This window comes from Penicillium digitatum, chromosome 4, assembly GCF_016767815.1.
Source record: "Penicillium digitatum chromosome 4, complete sequence".
In the NCBI taxonomy this organism is placed as follows: Eukaryota; Fungi; Ascomycota; class Eurotiomycetes; order Eurotiales; family Aspergillaceae; genus Penicillium; species Penicillium digitatum.
Window position 1 is genome coordinate 1,381,721 of NC_089387.1, and position 19,691 is coordinate 1,401,411.

General features: G+C 48.6%; 7 protein-coding genes across 7 annotated transcripts; 3 read left to right on the forward strand and 4 right to left on the reverse strand.

The window, feature by feature from the left end:
- Nucleotides 1-168: 168 nt before the first annotated feature.
- On the reverse strand, nt 169-2,609 carry Pdw03_0460 (transcriptional factor B3; the record flags this gene model as incomplete). Its single annotated transcript, XM_066099607.1, has 8 exons — nt 169-219; nt 504-511; nt 565-857; nt 908-1,709; nt 1,765-1,900; nt 2,083-2,109; nt 2,214-2,422; nt 2,549-2,609. The coding sequence occupies 8 exons, from the start codon at nt 2,607-2,609 to the stop codon at nt 169-171; spliced, it is 1,587 nt and encodes a 528-aa protein (XP_065957334.1).
- A 2,266-nt stretch (nt 2,610-4,875) lies between these two features.
- Nucleotides 4,876-5,223, forward strand: Pdw03_0461 (class I glutamine amidotransferase-like protein; the record flags this gene model as incomplete). Its single annotated transcript, XM_014675039.2, has 1 exon — nt 4,876-5,223. One exon carries the CDS (start codon nt 4,876-4,878, stop codon nt 5,221-5,223), a length of 348 nt encoding a protein of 115 aa, XP_014530525.2.
- Nucleotides 5,224-5,385: 162 nt separating this feature from the next.
- On the forward strand, nt 5,386-5,880 carry Pdw03_0462 (putative glutamine amidotransferase-like protein; the record flags this gene model as incomplete). The annotated part of the gene is made up of 1 exon (XM_066099608.1): nt 5,386-5,880. The coding sequence occupies one exon, from the start codon at nt 5,386-5,388 to the stop codon at nt 5,878-5,880; it is 495 nt and encodes a 164-aa protein (XP_065957335.1).
- Nucleotides 5,881-5,978: 98 nt separating this feature from the next.
- On the reverse strand, nt 5,979-6,765 carry Pdw03_0463 (uncharacterized protein; the record flags this gene model as incomplete). The annotated part of the gene is made up of 6 exons (XM_066099609.1): nt 5,979-6,023; nt 6,080-6,195; nt 6,252-6,373; nt 6,429-6,450; nt 6,526-6,551; nt 6,611-6,765. The coding sequence occupies 6 exons, from the start codon at nt 6,763-6,765 to the stop codon at nt 5,979-5,981; spliced, it is 486 nt and encodes a 161-aa protein (XP_065957336.1).
- A 1,336-nt stretch (nt 6,766-8,101) lies between these two features.
- On the forward strand, nt 8,102-9,950 carry Pdw03_0464 (Putative RfeD; the record flags this gene model as incomplete). Its single annotated transcript, XM_066099610.1, has 5 exons — nt 8,102-8,215; nt 8,321-8,489; nt 8,569-8,720; nt 8,795-9,208; nt 9,270-9,950. The coding sequence occupies 5 exons, from the start codon at nt 8,102-8,104 to the stop codon at nt 9,948-9,950; spliced, it is 1,530 nt and encodes a 509-aa protein (XP_065957337.1).
- Nucleotides 9,951-10,423: 473 nt separating this feature from the next.
- Pdw03_0465 (Cytochrome cd1-nitrite reductase-like, C-terminal heme d1) lies at nt 10,424-11,752 on the reverse strand (the record flags this gene model as incomplete). The annotated part of the gene is made up of 2 exons (XM_014675041.1): nt 10,424-11,264; nt 11,361-11,752. The coding sequence occupies 2 exons, from the start codon at nt 11,750-11,752 to the stop codon at nt 10,424-10,426; spliced, it is 1,233 nt and encodes a 410-aa protein (XP_014530527.1).
- A 674-nt stretch (nt 11,753-12,426) lies between these two features.
- Pdw03_0466 (Six-bladed beta-propeller, TolB-like) lies at nt 12,427-14,414 on the reverse strand (the record flags this gene model as incomplete). Its single annotated transcript, XM_066099611.1, has 7 exons — nt 12,427-12,656; nt 12,789-12,805; nt 12,934-13,148; nt 13,340-13,556; nt 13,630-13,649; nt 13,825-13,908; nt 14,244-14,414. The coding sequence occupies 7 exons, from the start codon at nt 14,412-14,414 to the stop codon at nt 12,427-12,429; spliced, it is 954 nt and encodes a 317-aa protein (XP_065957338.1).
- Nucleotides 14,415-19,691: the final 5,277 nt, after the last annotated feature.

Genomic DNA, 19,691 nt, shown 5'->3' on the forward strand with positions numbered 1-19,691 from the left:
CCCGATCAGGGCCCTTGTGTAAATACTTATGCAAGTACTTCACAGCGAACATCCCAGCACAGACCTCAACATTGATATGTGCGCGGTATTTGCGGAGAAGGAATGGATTAAAAGGAACCACCCATTCGTTACCAATCTGGATATCTTGATCACGATATAATGGGTGCTTCACTGTGTGACTGAACCCTTGACGGCGTTGGTAAATGGGGTATGCGTTATCTGGTGGAATTGTCTCATTGGTAAAAGGCTTCGGAAAGCCTTTTGAGCATACCTTCCGCCCATTCTTTTCGACCATACAGACGGCATTGGGGTGAAGGTCTCCGCAGGGGCCGTGCATCATGTAAGACGTTACCAAATCGAAAAGCATAGGATCTTCATCAGGGTCCGGGAGTTCTGCACAGACAAAGTCATCAATAACACGTGGGTTATGATGGTCGAAATTTGAGATCCAAAAAAGGATATGAGAGTGAGGCAGGCCTCGCTTCTGATACTCGATAACAAACACATATGCCTGGCAATGACTGAATATCTTGTGCTTAAGAAAGTCATCCATCAACTGCTTACGCTTCATTTCAAAAACCCGGGCAATCAGGTCTGCGCGGTCCCAGTGTCGTTGTGATGGGACACCATTTGTATCTTTGTATAGATTGCGTTGGACCTCTGGCCAATTGGGATTCGCTGTGAATGTAACGAATAGAGACGGTGTTCCATACTGCTGTATGATTGCAATAGAGTTACGGAATGAGTTTGTCCTATCGCGGGGGCCACCTTTATATGAAGAGGGTAAAATGACTGGGCGCCCAAGGTCCTTCGCTGGAATGCCTTGCTCCATAGCATTGCGGCGGTACTGGATAATCCTATATATAGTGGTTAGTATATAGTTTCAGGTAAAGCAAAGTATACTTACTTTGTGTATTGTTCAGCACGGAACTTCTTCTGGTTCCTCGGGGCAGAATAGAACTCCAAACGTCCCTTCTCTACCATAAGGTAAAGGTCAACCAAGAACTGCTGGAAGAGAGCCCCACCTCGATGAACGATATTGAAAGAATTTGACCGGGTATAGAGTAGGAACCTTGCCCACATCTGCGGAGTGATTTTATCACGGACTCTTCTCGCACCAGACTGTGTTGTATTCCGAAGACGTAGCGCACGGTGATGTCCTACACCACCCTCTGGCCAAAAAAGCACATAGTGAAGGGGAAGGTATAAAGGGTGGGATTGGTGAATCAAAGCAAGGTATTGAGGCCGTCCATCTATTCCTAACACTTCGTCGACTTCGTGCACCAAGTCAGAAATCCTAGGGAAGTCTGCATCTATGCGACTATCTGGTCGTTCGTGGAGATATAGACATATATCACGGCCACTTTCGCGACTCCATTCAGCGTCAATGTATCGAAGGCGATTTGATTCAGGAAGGAAAGCACCAATTTCATGGGTAGATACCGGTAGATCATACTGGCGCCCACCCTGTGGATTTGGTATAAGTCGTAGCTGGGCATTCAAACGTAACTGGGGCAAGCGAGACTCCTCTAAGGCTATCCGTGCACGTCGAAAAAGAGGCACAAAGTCGTTATTCGCCTCGACCCAGCGGCTAATCTTTGACATAACACGGCGCCCTGCGGTCTGGAGGTTTGGATTCATGTTCGAGCGAATATCATCCGCGGTATTAGGATCAATCATATACAGTCCAGCGTATGACGGGCTCTCACCTTGGAAGAATATTAGTAGGAATCATTGGTAATCGGGAAAAGATATCAACTATACCACGTAAAGGTCCCGAGAAATGACGATTCGTGCCCTCAATGGAATACGTCAAAACGGCCTCACTTCTACTAAGACGGCTATCACGGGTTGCAGAAACCGAAGTGAAGGTCAATGCTTGGTTCAGCTGCATAATGTGCTTCCGAAAATGAACAGCATCAGTGTCATTTGTACTGAACAGGCGCTTAATATCATCAGAAACAGTGCCCGGTAGCGATAGGGGATCCAATTCATCAAAAATCGCACCCCGCATACAGCATTTTTCAATGCCATCAATTGTAACTTGAACCTCATTCTTGAAAAAAAGGGCATGGCACTTACAACATTCCACGACCAAGTCCCCAATATCTAACGCATCAGGTATCTCTAAACTGGACCGAAAGCCACGTGGGACCCCCGCCCGTCGACGTACACGCTGGTTAACTGCCCTACAGGGACCACAGAACCGGTACCTTTGAAGGGACAGCGGAAGGCGAACGCCACATGAGTTGCAACAACGTAGCGTAGGGGGCGGCACTGGTGTTCCGGGTGTTCCAGTCCGGGGAGAGGGGAATGTCTGACACCCGGGTGTCATAGGCGTCGCCGGTGGTCTTGAACTTGGGGATGGGACAATGGGCCGGAATGGCGAAGAGGGAGCGTGTATTAACATTGGCAGAGGCGTCTCGATAGGGGTAGGTAGAGGGGTATTGGCAGTTGAACGTTGGGATACTTGCCGACGGCGGCAACGGTGGCAGACACGACGGGATTGTTCATACTGTGGGAGGACATTGGAACATGTATCACATACTCGAGGAGTAGAAGAGATAGTGAACAGAGCTGGCAGAGTAGTCTGATCCTGCGTACGACATGGCTGGCACCTGGCATATTTCGAACGGGCAGGAAAGCCAATGCCACAACTGGCACAGTGACGGGTTTCACCGTTTCTGGTGATCCACTTGTCTTCGCCGCGGCGGACGGCAGTAGTACATGGTGGACATCTGGCCGATTGGACCCGACGACGCTCATCTGGTAACCCAGCGAAGGGAGTAGAAGAACCACAGCGGGTACAAAAGATACTTGAGACGGTTGGCATTGTCTATTCCAAGGATTCCAAGGATGGGATAAAGTGAGGTATCAGGGAAGGTATATTGATAGAGGAAGTAAGTGAGTCGTGGGCAGTTATATATAGTAGGCAAGCCCTAGCCCTCGGCTGTATAGGTGGAGCGAAAGGCACTACACTAAATAAATGAGAGGATAAAATCAGTGGATAAGGTATATGTATTATACATTGGAATATTGTAGTGTACAAATGTGTAACATATATGCAGGATATTAATTTTTTTTTTTAGATATATATATTCAGACAATGGGGTCAATATACATATTATATAGCAGTGTAAAGGATATAAAATCCAGTTTGCAAAGAAATGGAGTTAATTATGCATATAAATATAGGTGAAGAAGGGTTTTTAGGTGAAGAAGGGTATACATGAGTAGTAAAGAATAAGTAGTAAAGATTATGTGACTTGGAATCAGTCCAGAAAAATTATACATAGACCACTTTTGATATAATGATATCAAGAATATGCCCACGTGGCCTAGTGGTCAAACACACCTACAATGGTTGGATGTTCGAAACGGCCCTTTGTCATTTAAAATTTTGCAATTTTCCACGGCGCAAAAAGCGGTAAGTGTGCCAGAGAGTAACTCTACATTTTGATTGGTGCTCGGCCAAAAGCGGTAAGTGTGCCAAAGAGTAACTTTTGATTGGTGCTCGGCCAAAAGCGGTAAGTGTGCCAAAGAGTAACTCTGCATTTTGATTGGTGCTTGGCGGAACGGAACATGGTGATTGGTCTGGCAATACTGGACCTTGCAAATAGTAGATAGATAGATATGAGGTCCATATCCAAATCCTCAAGGCTGCGGATATGGATTGCGGATATCCGCGGATATTGCGGATCGTGCCGCAGTCTACAAGTGATAATATAGTTTATGAGTCAACGTGGTTCCAAATGTAAACACAAGTAACAATGTATGATTGAAGACGAAGAACTAAACTAAGTACATGAGGGAGTGTCCTTAAATATCCTTCGTTCCTACTCCCTGAGATATACTCCCTGGAGTATATCTACTGGAGTCACGGTGACTTCCTACTCCTGCTTGGCATCGGTAGGGGGTCATGGTCACGTGATCTGGGCGGTCAAGGGTACTCCAAGTTCTCATAGAGTAGAATTGCCATTTGCTTGTCGCAGGCCGAAAGTGGCTGCCTTCCTACAGTCATTCCCTTTCTGCCGGTCGTACCGCACGTGAATGCTGACTGACTGATTGGTTGGCTCTCGGTGGCCCATCGGTGTGCCTTGTGGGTCACTACTGGTTGGTGACGGATAGGTCCGTAACAAGTAGCTAATACAGAGCCCTAAATTCTCGCGCTAGTAGGGAGATTTTAGGATTTTTGGCTTAATAGAATGCATTGATACCCTTTGAAATTCGAACCTCGAGAGGTTTAATTTAATCGGCTATTGTGGTAGAGTGTAAAACGCTAAGAAAGTTGAAATAAAAATTGAAAAATTATTGTCATGTGAGAATTATCGTTGAGTGGGGCGCACCAAAACACGAAGGTGTGTTGGGCGCTTGGCACAATTAGAGGTCTGTTCCGTGATGCTTGAGCATCCAAGTCTCTATTCTCGCAATTACGAACTCACGTTCTATCCATGGGTACATCTTAATGTACTTGTCTTCTAATAGTCAACTGGAAATGTTAGAAGAGGGTTCTAGCTCTCGCACTTCTTGATTCTGTCCTTATTACTGGTCACTGGAGGCACTATTTGATCCTATTTTTCGTTTCCTTTTCGCTGTCTCCTTCGAGCCCTCCTTTCAGATAGTTTCATGACTTGCTCTCTTTTGATATGGTTTCCGATGCTATCCATAGATCTTTCATCAGATCTCCTCCAGACAAGGATTTGCTTTCCTCTTTGGGACGCCCCACCAGATTACTCAAATCCTTATCGGGCGTGGGGATGCGAACGCCCTTTGGCGTCGGATTTTTTCAATTTTTCAATTTGTAGACTCGCTTATCATGGGGGCTTTTTTTCTTTTGACATATTGCGTTCAATTGAATAGAAGATATCCAAGCCCATGGTCCAACACAAGATTCACGTGGCCGTGCTAGACGCCGACATTCCCTGCCTCTCAGTATACAAAGCGCGAGGTCTATACAGCTCGCAATTCCGCGTCCTCCTGCAAGCAGCCGCCCAGCGCCTAAACAAGCCCCCAGAAACCCTCAAAGATGGACCTCTCGCCGTCCAGGTAGCGGCCTTCGATGCCGTCGGCGGGGTTTTACCTCCTCTGGAAACTCTGCGAACCAACCCCCAGTCCCCAGCCGAGCCTTACGGCGACGGACCATTGAACCCGATAGATGCAATCCTAATCACGGGCTCGGCATCCTCAGCCTACGAAGATCAATCCTGGATCCACGCTATGTAGTCCTTCATTCAAACTGTGCACACCTGTTACCCAAACATAAAGCTCTTTGGTTCCTGTTTTGGGCACCAGATAATCGCCTTAGCCCTCCTCAGCACCACAGCAAACCCCAACAACCCACCAACATCAACCTTCCATGTTGTACGCTCCCCCGCTGGCTTTGAAATGGGCATTCAGCCCATCACCCTGCAGCCCTCCTTCACCGCGCGCTTCCCACCTCTCGCGCGCGCCACAGCTCAGAGTCCATTCCGCATCCAGCTCATCCACGGTGACGCGGTGGTGCCGACGCCCGAGGCGGAAGCTGCCGCGGGCCAGACGGGAGTCTCGCTGCCGGCACCGTGGTCTAGTATCGGGAGTAGTGCGCAGTGCGCCATCCAGGGTCTGTATCACCTTGGCCGGGTGCTGACGTACCAGGGTCACTTTGAGTTCGACACTTTTGTCAATGGGGAGCTTGCGCAGGAATTTGGGCGTCGTGCGGGTTGGTCGGGGGCTGTGATGGCAGAGTATCTGGAGCAGATTTATCGCTCGCGCGTTCCTGGGTTGAAGGATGATGATGATGCCCAGGCTGCTGCTGAGGCAGTTTTAATGTTCTTTGCCGGGGAGGATGTAGACTTGATGTGTTATGGTGGTAGTGGTATTCTCACGCCTCCGCTGGATTGATTTGAGAGGGGGGTTTCGCGGTCGGGGCTAGATGTAACGGTGCGTGGATGTGTATGGTATTTAACGGTATTAGCTGGAGAGCTAGGCTTTCCTATGAGTTATTGGACACTTCGTGTCCATGCTGGCTTCTGCATTTCTGCATTCTGCGGTGGAGCGAATTTGTTGAATCCCTTGGAAGGCAACCCGCGCAAGGGTTTACAGATGATGACCACGAAGGGGATTTGCGAATGTGCAAACATAGTTCGTAGTTATTCCGCCTAGTGGCGACACACCCCAAGTTCCCATGATGTTGGACCCTGCGTGGCTGAGACGCAGCTGGTATGCTGGTCAGAAAGGGATTCATACGGTCTGAACAAGGGACATGGGATTACCAGGTACAATGATTATAGTTCTGAGATCGAACTCGCCAAATGTACGGAGTACAATGCAAGTGGAGATCATTATAGACTGCATGAAAGCTAGACCGGACAGGAATTCTCGGTCCGGAGCATTTCTTAGATAAGATCCTATGTTGGCCAGAACAATTAAAAAAAAAAGTCTCGACTCACAAGCTCTCTCCACCCTGTCGAACTAAGTGGAGCGTGACATGTTTGACATTTCCAGATAGTGTACAGGTCTGATCACAGCTTTGAAAGTATTTCGTACTAGCTCGGTATCTAGTTTTGTATGTACTAGTAGTGTCAGATATTAATAGCGCACATAGCGTCCTACAGACAGAAGGATCCCGTACAGCATACCAAAACCTCGAACTTGAAATCTCAGACTGTTCCGTTGATCCCCTGCACGGCCACCCAGAACCGGGATGGTTACACCAATGAGGATGCAGATAATTGGGGACTTGGTGGGGATTGGGGGCCAATCAAGCTGCTTTGGGATGCTCTTCATCAGCAGGTTTTACAGGGTCTTGGGTATTCTGGGAACTGATGGTCTGGAAAGCCCGTGCCTTTTATTTGATTAGAGTTAAAAAGGAAATGGAAGAGATCGGAGCTGAGACAGGTTCGTCAGAAATATTCGCAAGATAAAGTAGAGAATGGTGATGGAACTATACTTCGATTGGGCATCGGAAGTTACGCACTTGGCAGATACACACTAAGAGTTCGAGGACACCTTCCCTTCTGTTGCTTGACTATCTTGGATACTCGAACGGTTCGTTTCACTCTTAGAATAGGCACTCTATACAGAACTACTCTGTACATTCACGGAGTACGGTGGTTCTAGGAACGGAGAGCGCAAAACCGTGGAATCGAATAATACACGTAATCGTACACTGTAACGTGGCGCTAGTTCGCCACCCGGAGCTTCCCTCCCTTCTGGAATGAAGCTCAGGGAGCTGGGGAGAGCTACGGAGGGGCCGCCGATAGCGCCTATCGCGATGTAATTTTTTTTTTTCTTCCTTTGGCCCGGAGCTGAATATAATTAAATTGGATCTTTGAGAGACATTTTATTAATAGTGTAAAACATTACAACCAGCAAGGATGTCATATAAACAAATTGTAAAAACATGCGATGCTAGAAGCTCGGTGTTCCATCGGGGATTCCGAAAAGCCGTGCTATTCGGTATTTGAATACCAGTCTGTACCCGAACGGGTTCTTCCCTTTTTTTTCACTCTTTTTAGTTTTTTTCATTCCTATTTAATTTCGGTTTTTTTTACGTGGAACATTTCAAGAATGGGAGGGGGGGGGGGGTTTACAAGGGAAGCTCAGAGCTGCACGCCCCCTCTTTTTGGCTATCGATACTCGATAGGGACGATACGTATGCGAGCTCATATAGTAACAATGTACAGGCAAGAACGGAGCTGTTCCTGACTTGAAGTAATAGATCTAAACTAGAATTGAGAACGAAACAGAGAACATATACGCATGCATATATATACACATTTCATATTTATAACAAAAATCCCCGTCCCCAATAGAGGGAAAATCAAGAAGTACCCGGCAAAAAAACCCAAAAAAATAGAAGAAGGCGAAGTCTGCGTAATTACCCGTAATACCCCAGTGACTCCCACAAGCCCTCGAAGTACTCTCTGAATGTATGAGCCGCCCTCTCTTCCGTTTCCTCTTTTTCACTTTTTCCCAATTCTTCCCTTCCTCTCTTTTACCAGAGCATGTTGAACTGCATTTTTGTCTATTCACATAAACCCTGTCTGCGCTTGACCTCTGTATTCGCCCCTCATTTTTTTTAAAATCTCAACTCCCGGGATCTCGGATGAACATATGCACCATGCCTCCTCGAAGCTCACTGACTAGCTCGTTCTCGGTAACCGATGCCAATAATGAGGTGGTCTGTCCTTTGAAGAATAACGATAATTCCAATTGTCGCAAACGATGCCTGGGTGTGAGTATTTGCCTAGAGCCCCACCTTGTCACCTTGCTTGCGAAAGCTATAGGACCCCGGTGCAACTCTGGAGTTCAACTTGAACTAATCCGGTTGGTGCTCTAGGAAAAACGCTATCGCTCTATGCAGGAGCACATTCGACGTGCGCATCCGAACCACTACATCCCGAAGCTCCCGGCTACCGAGGAGAGCTTCCTGATGATGGTGAACACCCCGCTCGAGCAACGGGTGCAGCTGTCCCCCCCCGAACCCGCTCAACCCAGGCGACCCCACGGTCAGTCTTTCCCTCCCCCCCTTTTTTTTGGTTTCTTGTCTTTATTTTACCGCCACTTATACTGACAGGCTACTTACAGATGTGGCACCGGAAAGAGACATCTATGTCGCTGATGGCTCCCCGGCTACCCCTCGAGCTCTGGATGAACCCCACCCAGCTGCGGCCACTGCGGCGGTTGCTCTGGCACAACTGCATCACCATCGACTGGCCTCGGATTGGGATACAGACATGGTTTGTCGTTCCGGGCGGTTGTGGGCTTCGGCCCTTGAGTCTCTCCACGGTGGCACTGACCCGCATTTCCCCAGGATACCCATTCGGATACCGACTTGAGTCATCCCCGCATGCGCGGAGCTATTGAACTTCCCCCACTCCGTGATCATTTCAAGCAGGAATCTCTTCCACCGTTTACGCCTCGTCCGCGCGAGCTTCTTCCATCCATTCTTAATCACTCCCCGCCCGGTCGCTCATCCACATTACCACCAATCCAGCGGAGAGACAAGTTTTGCCGCCCGCGCAAATCATCCATCACTCAATCTGCTCGCAAACCTAAGCAGGATCGTCCCAAGTCAAAGGAATTCGGGCGGCGACCAAGCCTCGGTGACCGCAAAGCCCTTTCAGCAGAGCCGCAAACTGCAGCCTGGGCGCAAGGCAAGCGCTGGGAGGATTTGATAGAAGCCGCGACGTCAGCGACCGAAGTAGATGATGAGCCCTACTCAGATGTGAGTTTAACTGCAATTCTGTCCTTTCTTTTTTTCCCCGGTGCTGATGCGCCAAATTCAGGCTGGTCGGTCTCCAACGATTGCCCCACTACTTTCCAACGTGACGTCTGCTCTCTCGGGTGTGAAAAATCGGTTATCGCTACCACCCGCGTTCCAATCTGCAGGATTACCTCCTATATCTTCACATCGGCCATTTCCACCGCATTCATACGCCGCCTCGCCTCTGCACAAATCATTGACCCCGCCACCATACGAGAACCACCGTAGCCGTGAAAGCGACTTGGAACCATTTCCATCTATTGAATCATCGCTCGATTCCATGTCTTCAGCATCCGGTAGAAATTTTGCATCATCGGTTTCGGGAGTCGCGCCGTCTATAAACTCTGATTCCAGCCCAGTTATGAATCTCATCCCGTCTATTTCCCAGCGACAGCCACACCGATTCTCCAATCCTACTCCGGCATCTTTCCGCAACAAAGAGGTTCAGGTGTTTTGCGCTCAGTGCAAACGACCCTCGGCCCTGAATGAGTGCTATGCCTGTACGGAGTGCATCTGTGGAGTCTGCCGCGACTGCGTAGGCATGTTCATTTCCAGTCCGCCCGCTTCATTCCGAACTCCAGGAAATGGGTTACTAAATAATGCCCCGTCACAAGGACCAACAAGTTACCCTGGTCCTCGCGGATGTCCACGATGTCGAACCGCGGGAGGTAAATGGAAGGCCTTCCAAATCGACATCAAGTGAACGACTTCAAAAAGACAGCCTCGAATTTTTGGCATTACGCATTTTACGACTGATGGTTGATACACGTTCATTCTTCGATTTTATTTTTTTTCTACATCATTCGATCGGCTGTTCTGGGTTTCTTCTTTTCGCTACGATCTGGCAGGGTCCATCATATCCCGACGATGTTGCAGGAGTTCTCTTTTTTTTTCAGGCCAGGTTTTTTTCGGTGCAGGTTTCCGACTGTCAAAACCCCGAAGAAGCTGGTCTTCAACATTCAACGGTCTACATCTTCTTTCCTTCCGCATTCTGGTTTATGTGGACATATCTTTTGGTCATGAGGTATATGCTTTTGATGCTCTTTCAAGTTCTTCATGTGATGTGAACTTGTACTGCAATGACTTCATTTTGCCGCGCTGTTTATAGAAGAGAGCTGCATGGGAGGTCTCCTGTCCTCCCAAGCCATCCTATTCTTGTTTTATATAACTTTCAATCTACTCATCCCAGATGACACTGCTGAGACCCTCCGCAGTCCCCACCTTCCCAGGCTCGCCAACCTGTAGAACAGCAACCTCCTCACCCAGATTCCCCGTCTTCGGATCCCGATGCACAATCACAACCGTCGCAGAAGCCTGATTCCCAATGGCAACCAGATCCCCGGCCCGATTAATCACAAAAGTTCGCGGCACCTTCCCGAATGCAGAAGACGAGTTCCGCACCTCGAGTGACCCATCCACCGGCGACCGATCAAGCACTACCATCGAATCGCTTGGCTTGAACCCCTGATCAGTGCGAATCGAAAGAGAAAACTCATCCCCGATCCTGCTAATCTCAGCCGGCGTCCCACCCTCGGGCATGACACCTCCGGGATACGGCACCAGTGTCTGCGTCTGCTCAAAAGACAAACACCCAGATCTCGAATACCAAACGTCAAATACCATCATCGTACCGCCGATCTCGTTCGCAAGATACAACATTGTCTCGCCAACAGCCGCCATCTTCCGCGAATTTGTCGATCCAGCTCCGGCCGACCGGTCAGTGCCATCAGTCCAGAACACACCGTGTCGCGGCCCACTACCGAAGGTAATATTCAGGCTTGGACACTCCGAGAGCTTTCCCGAAGGGCCGTCCTCGATCGCGTACACGCGCAGCAAGTCCGCGCCCAGGTCCGGACTGACGATAAACGAGCCGGTCGGGTCGAGGAAGACTTCATGCGGGTGGGGTGAGTCCTGCTGGGCAACTTTGCCCGGTCTGGTCAAGTTGAAATGGAAGGCTTGCAGGGCTGGTTGATTTTGTTTGATGGGTAGGGCGAAGGTTGATATGGCCGAGCCCTCGCTATTCGACTGTTAGCGCAGGCCCACATTCATCATGACCTAACCAACGCAAGGCAAAACCTAAACATTGTACGAAATGAAAAAACAAACAACGTACTAATGCGCAATGGCAATAAACTTCGTCCCGGCATCTGACTCGTAGATAACACTATTCACGCCGCCGCCGACAGTCTTGGTGACAGCGCCTTCGCGCAATGTACCGTCGGGTCTGACATGCAGGGCCGTCAGCGAGCCTTGCATCGACGCGTCGGCAGTACCAGTTTCGTCAGAGCAGTAGACAGTGCGGGTGTGCGCATCCAGTGTGAGCCAGCTTGGCATGTTGCCGCAGGTGTTGAGGGTCTGCGATAGGGAGAGAGTGTTGTTCTTCAGGGCCAGGCTGTAGACGTTGCCATTGTAGTGGGATGCCCAGAGGTGGGCTGGTTTAGAGGCAATGGCTGCTGAGGTGGTTCCTAAGGTGGACAGGATGGGTAGAAGGGTCTGGATATGCATTTCGGAGTGTTTGATACGTTCTTAAAACCTGTAAAATCTGATGATAGATGGTTAAATGTAAGTTGCACGGAGTAGATGTAGTAGATGTAGATGAGGGAGGAATGTGAAAGACACGATCAATGAGGGATCGGCAGTCCCTGACTTGTGCAGGAATGGATCGAGGGGAAAGGCAGAAAGGGTCACATTGTCTTTACACCACAGGTTGGATTGATCCAGTCTATTTCAGTTGTTTTGTGCAAATATCGCGTCTGTCAGCTTGCTTGGCTAGTAAGGCTATCACAACGGAACCAATTAGGGCTAAGGGGACCAGGGATCTATTATCACCAACCACAGCTTTTTTGAAGCTACGAGAATCCTTTAATCATATGTGCAGATAATAAATTTCAAATGCAACGTTTGACAACATTAAGAGTACTCCATATGCATGTTTTTCTTACTTTGGCTGAGTTTCAACCCCCATGTTCCGTGGAGGTATCTCTACCCAACTGAGAAAGGGGCATTGAAATCTGTCTTTTTGCATAATCTACACATTGATTTCTCTAAACAAGAGTCAAAACAGTGTGGCAAACATCATTGCACACAAGCTCAGTCCTAAGTCCATCTTCCAATGAAACCGAGTACAAGTTGCCACCCACATCAGACACATCCACAATGTTGTTCGCCTAATCCAGCTTTTAGCCATCAGGTTCGTGGAAGTGACGCGCCAGAATAAGCTCGTCCCTATCCATCTCTTCACCGCCAACATACACGCGGTTCAGCGGGTATCCGAAAGGGTGCTCACCACGATCCGTCCAGTACAGAGTCTGACTCTCGCAATCCAACTCAAGATTAATAGGCTCGGGAAGGTTATTCCATAGACGCCGAATATCAGTCCGATTCTCCGCAGTCTTCCCGGCAGGGATATCTAACCCAGCACAAAAAATCTGACCACGGCCAGCCTTGCAAGGCCCTTTCTGTGTCCAGTACAGGAGACCGCGCTCAGCATCGACAGGAACACCCACACACTAGAGCTTCATCTGCTCTAGCAGATCGGTACCGGGTTCCACACGGCCGCTGCACCAAAAATGATTTGGTTACTACCATCATAGTCACAGTGATGCACGCTTGTTCCCTCGCGGTCACAGAAAATTTTATTTTTCCGTGGCTCGATATCTGCGAGTTGCTTGGGCGTGCGCACCTACCCAACGGGAATAAGACACGTCATATCGCCGCCGTCCAAATCAGCGGACCAGACAGAGCCATCGCAGGCCGCCGTGCTGCGACCCATATTCGCCCAGAAGATGCGCTGCGTGCCCAGTGACACGTCGATACCGTCGGGTAGGTTTTGGCCGACGACAACAGGGGTGAGTTTCTGTGTTGCGAGGTTGAGACGCAAGAATATTCCGTTCAAGTGGACCTACGAGACATCCTTTGCGTTTCCGCCGAGCCTGACGTCCAGCAGGTAGATGTCTTTTGCGGCGCTGTGGAGATTTTGCTGGTGTTACTTCTGCGGAAGAGGATTTCGCGAGCGGGGGGTAGAGGCCGCCCTTTTTTACTCTTCTTGCCGAGGCGCTTTTGTCGGATTTATTCCTTGCGTAGCCAGTCGACAGTTGGGGCGGAGGGAAGACCCATCTCCTGGATGTAGTTTTCTTCGATGAAGGCGACGGTGTCGAGGCCGACTTGGTCCATCAGTTGGTAGGGGAGAGGGCTATTCCTGAATGAGTTTTCCCAGAGTAGGTCGATTTCACCGGGGTCGCTGACGCCTTCGGAGAGGATTTGCATAATTTCACGCTTGACTGATGCCCAGATGTGGTTAAAGATGAATCTATGCGGGGATTAGGTCAGTTTGCTATACTGGTACAGAGGTCTATATTTGGTTTTAGATGAATTGTACATACCCCGGTGGAGTCGCGGCGAGCTATCACTGGTAACATGCCGCATCCCCCCCCCCCCCCCCCCCCCCCCCTCCCAGACAGTTTCCAAGGGAAAATCTCGGGATCGGTCCTACCATATGTCATCAGCTCAACCATCCGGATCGAAGGGGGTATAGCGAAGTGAATATTAAAGACTTTATGCTGGTGCTTTAGAGATACCTTAACAAGAATCAAGCCTATTATGTAGTCTTCCGCACGACCCAGTAATGGGTCTGGGTCGGAGGGTTCGACCCAGTACTGGGTCTGGGGCCCCAAACTGGGTTACAAACTAAACAAACATGCTAAGGATTCTAAATGTATAACTTATGCATTTATTCGCGGTAATTTTGAGTATTTGCTTTACTTGATTATATCTAATTTTATTTGTAAAAAGGGTAAAAGAGATGCGTATAATTGAGGATTCTTTGTCAAGCAAGCTAATGGTATTCAAATAAATCATCTTCCCTGCTTTTACGTTTTCTCCCTGATGCTCGTGTCTGTGTACAGGTTGGTGGTAATGATGGCGAGCAAGGACGACCATATTCACTTGTAGGTAAGGGCCTCTCCTCCGGTATATCCTCTGGTCTATCCTCAATTACAACCTCAATTGCATCCCCTGGTTTATCTTCCAGTTCATCCTCCTGCTCCTCTGTATCACTAATTGGATCAACCTCAATCTCACTGAGCTTCTCTTCCCTCTCCTCTTTTGCCGCCTCAAGCTCATCCTGGGAGAAAAATTTCTCAAGAAGTGTTGCTTCCTGCTCCTCCATATCAAATTTCGTTGTACAAAGAAACATCATTAATGCCTCGACAGTCTCACTCTTCATTCTACCACGACGATAGTGACAAATATCTCGAGCGGTATTAAAGAGGCGTTCAACTCCTGCGCCAGTTGCTGGAAATGAGAGTGTATCTCGCGCAAGGGCAGCAATGGCCGGAAAGCGAGCCTGGTGCTCTTTCCAGAAAGTAAGCGGCCTAACAGAAACAGTATCTATATATATATTAGTATTATTATCACACATACTCTTTGTATTTACTTACCGCTGTCAAGATATTGACTGATTTCATCAGTAATGGCTCGTGGTTGTATATCCCTTCCATCAAGCATCTCCTCTAGCCTTGAGCTTGGATGGGCTATCGTTAGAGAGCTTTGTAGATCACGACTGCTTATTCTAACTTGTGCTTGATATGGAACAAGGGCTTGTTCAAAAGCAAGTCGATAGGTATCTCGCCATTTCTGATCCCAATCACTGGAGAGGAAGAATTTGAATTTGTTCACCGGTGCAAGCATTGTACTGATTGCATAGATATTCCCTCGAAGATCATCAGCTTGGGAGTAATACTCATCAAGCTTAGACCGACCAGCTTCAAGGGCCTCTAGCATCTGTTTTTTCCATGGGACACGCTTTCGGCGTAGCTGTGCCTGTGATCGCTCAAGATGATCAAACAGTTTGTTGTAGATCTTAAACACATAGTGGGCAGTGACATCTCGAGTCTTTGATAGCTGTGTTGTATAATCAAAGAAGGGCTCGGTGATACAAAGAAGATAGTCGATCTGACGCCACTCTTGCTCGCTGAGTAGCATCTCCTCACAATCATACTCTGTACAGAATAAAGAGAAGATAGCACGTAGCCTCTTTGCCCGGCGAAGCATGAGGAACGTAGAATTCCATCGTGTCTTTACATCTTGGATTGGAACGATCTTGATATTAGTTGTCTGAAGATTGTAAAAGGTCTCTCTGCGCTGGGGACTTGCATTGACGTAAATCGCAAGATAACGGACTTTGTTCAGTGTGGAGGAGATCTGACTTTGCTTCGCATTTTCTTGGGCTAGCCTTGACTGCTTCTCTGTCCACCTTGTCTCGGCTGATTCATTTAATGGAACTGCCTTGATCCGAGCAAGAAGCTGATTGAGGCTGAGCTGGATAACGTGGGCAAGACATGGTATTCGGGTGATAATAGTATCATCTGACAAAGCCTGTTGGAGAGCAGTAGCTAATGTCTTGTTGTTTGATGCATTATCTGTTGTCAACCCGAATACTTTATCTTCAATGTTGTGCTCCACTAGGGTTTCTATAAGAACACTACTCAGGTAAGAGCCGGTATGTGTACCATGAAGCGGCTTAAACCCAAGTAGTACCTCACGATATACCCAATCACTGTCAATGAAATAGCCAGTAATAGCCATAAATGCCTGCGAGAATGGAGATGTCCAGCAGTCAAGCGCAATGGATATCTTTGAGCCAGAAGGCAGCGTACGAAGGATACGCTGCTGCCGGTCTTTGACTAGACTGCCCAATCGGCGACGGATGGTATCGGCAGATGGGATCACTGGAGGGGATGGGGCGGAACGAGCTTTATTGATGATGCGTTTGAATGATGGATGCTCGATCAGATGGAATGGGAGCCGGTTGAGAGTAAGAAATTGGAGGAGATCCTCCTCCCAATCTTCTTGTAAGAAGGGTATGCTTGCTGAAACTTCTCCCTAGAATAATAATAAATTAGTATAGTTACTTGATTTTATGATAGAAAATATACCTCTCGTTGTAGGAAGTTTGTAATCTCCGCTTTCTTCCCCTTTTCCGACCGTAAACAACCAGCCGTTTTCCGATGTTTCTGGATGGTTGATGTGCCATGATACTGCGCTTTGCCTGTGCTGTTCGGGCTTAGTGTATAAGGATGCTCTAGGATCTTCCCACAGCGCTTGCACATAACCTTTGGTGCGCCATCAATACCCTGAGCTACCTGATGGTAGCTATTCCAGATCTCTGTATGGCGGTTCGAATCCCATTTAAGCTTGCTTTTCCTCCCGTAGTCAGTCTCTAACCACCAGTCCACAAAATCGTTATGTGACATTGTATCGTATAGAATAAACCCTTTCCTACGGTCGGGTCCAACGCGTTTCAATAAAGGGGGGATTGGGAGGGGATCATCTGGTCTTCGGAAGTTTGAGTCGATTGTGTGTTGACTTGCGGATGGTGTGACTTGTCCAGTTGAAATATATGAGAGATCGTCAAGATCACCACCATAGAGCGACGATGCAAAGTCGGAAAGTTGGCTTTGAGACATAACATGAGAATGACATATAATATATACAAATGGATGTAAGGGGAGAAATTCTTTAACGTACAAAGGTAGAAATGCACTAAAGTTGTAGAAGTGTCTAGGAATATTGATATATCAAATATAGTAAATCATCCTACTCTTGTTGATTGGTCTATTATACTAAAATTATATGGGTCTAAAGAAATACCCCTGAGATAACCCAGTCAAGACCCAGTCAAGACCCAGTCATAACCCATTTAACCCAGTAAGAACCCAGTAAGAACCCATTTAACCCAGTAAGAACCCAGTAAACCCAGTAAAACCCCAGTCAAACCCCAATTCCCACCCCAGTTCCATTAATCCTTCTCAAAATATTTCTTCCTACCCTCCCTTCAAGTCGCATATACCAAGTAGATTAAGAGGTAGTAAGTAGTTTTGAATATAAAAGTTTACTAGATATCTATCCATAGTTATATAAGCTCTAGAATTAAACAGAAGAAGAGAAATAAATGAATTCAAAAATTATTTTACTCTGTAGATGAAAATATATATTATGTTGATGTGTGTTGAATATATATATCTGCAACTTGGGGTATACTTTGTATTTTAAATGGAATGCAATCCTACGCCTGAGAAAACCAGCAGCCAACACATACCACCTTTCCATATGAAATAAAGCATTTGAAGAAGTAATTAATCTTGAACCAGATATATTACTTTGGAGAACGAGGTTATTTCTTAAAATTTCCTTTGCCTTGTTGGTAGAGAGTGTAGCATTTCGATGTAGAAACCATAACAGGGGAAAATGACAGTATGTTATTTAAATATTTATGCCATAATTTATGCGGAAACTGGGTCGAACTGGGGCTATACTGGGTTTTCTGGGGCCCCAGTCACTGGGTCTGGGTTGGGTCTGGGTTATGAGGTTTCGACCCAGACCCAGACTGGGTTGGGTTCTGGGTCGAGACCTTCGACCCAAACTGGGTCGTGCGGAAGTCTAAGCGGAAGGGAGTGCGCCTAGGCATAACCTTTACACCGCGCTCCTCGAGAACCTTAGGATATAACTACATATACGATATTATCTAGACTTCCGCAAAGCTCGAAAAGCCCGAAACCCGACCCGACTCGACCCTCAAAAGGGTCGGGTTTCGAGCTTTGCGGAAGTCTAGACCCGATTTAGTTCGCTATTACATATATGCTGCTATACGGGGGTTACGTCCCGGAGCCCGCTCCCAACGACAAATGGTGGTAAATTCCCAGTATACACCACCCTATAAGTAGGACTCAATCTCTCGAGGTCCTACCACCTAAAAAGTAAGGCTATAAATAGGCCTTTGGTTCGGTGCTGCAGCACTAAGGCTTAGTAGCACTAGACACTTAGTTCGGTGCTATAGTGCTATAGCGGGAGTACTAACCGTGCCAAGCGCCCAACCACCCATCCTGGGTAGTTGGTGCGCCCCACCAAACGCAAAATTTTCAATTTCTTGTCACGGTGTGAACCGTAATGCTTAGTAAAAGGAAGATCACGGCACGTGATCTCCGACCTGTTTATCTTGAACTTCAGTTCTAGATCCTGTTGTAGCTCTTCGAGCTACGTCTTGTATATTAGCCTGCCCCTGCCTGTGCCTGTACCTGTCAATGAGAATCTGATCTGTTACGACCTGTCCCTGCCAGTCATCTCCTATCATACCGTCCTGCCAGCCCGCACCCTGACACTACGTAGCTCCCACCCCTAGGAGTTGACTGTCTGAAAATGTCTGAACCGCCCCGAAAGCCCCCGAACTGAACTCTGGTAGACCCGGTCCTGAGCAGACCGCTACCACCCCGCCTGTGAACGGAGTCACTACAACCACTCCACCTGAACTGCCAGATCTGCCAGAAGAACCGCCTGCTACCACTGAAGAACCGCCTGCTACCACTGAAGAACCGCCTGCTACCACTGAAGAACCGCCTGCTACCGCTGAAGAACCGCCTGCTACCGCTGAAGAACCGCCTGCTACCACTGAAGAACCGCCTGCTACCGCTGAAGAACCGCCTGCTACCGCTGAAGAACTGCCTGCTACCACCGAAGAACCGCCTGCTACCGCTGAAGAACCGCCTGCTACCGCTGAAGAACCGCCTGCTACCACTGAAGAACCGCCTGCTACCACTGAAGAACCGCCTGCTACCGCTGAAGAACCGCCTGCTACCGCTGAAGAACCGCCTGCTACCACTGAAGAACCGCCTGCTACCACTGAAGAACCGCCTGCTACCACTGAAGAACCGCCTGCTACCGCTGAAGAACCGCCTGCTACCGCTGAAGAACCGCCTGCTACCACTGAAGAACCGCCTGCTACCGCTGAAGAACCGCCTGCTACCGCTGAAGAACTGCCTGCTACCACCGAAGAACCGCCTGCTACCGCTGAAGAACCGCCTGCTACCGCTGAAGAACCGCCTGCTACCACTGAAGAACCGCCTGCTACCACTGAAGAACCGCCTGCTACCGCTGAAGAACCGCCTGCTACCGCTGAAGAACCGCCTGCTACCGCTGAAGAACCGCCTGCTACCGCTGAAGAACTGCCTGCTACCACCGAAGAACCGCCTGCTACCGCTGAAGAACCGCCTGCTACCGCTGAAGAACCGCCTGCTACCACTGAAGAACCGCCTGCTACCACTGAAGAACCGCCTGCTACCGCTGAAGAACCGCCTGCTACCGCTGAAGAACCGCCTGCTACCACCGAAGAACCGCCTGCTACCGCTGAAGAACCGCCTGCTACCGCTGAAGAACCGCCTATTATCACTGTTCCGCCTGACACTGCCGATCCGCCCATCACCGCTGCTCCTGAAAGAAGAGTCCGATTCATCGAGAACAACCTGCCCGAACAGTACAATCTATCCTGGAAGCGTTAGACAAAAACGCTAGCAGTCACCCTGCGACCCGAGACGCGGAAAAGTTCGCTACACGAATGCAAGAACTGACTGAGCACGTCCGCGCCGAGATACTGTCCGCACAAGCCCGATAC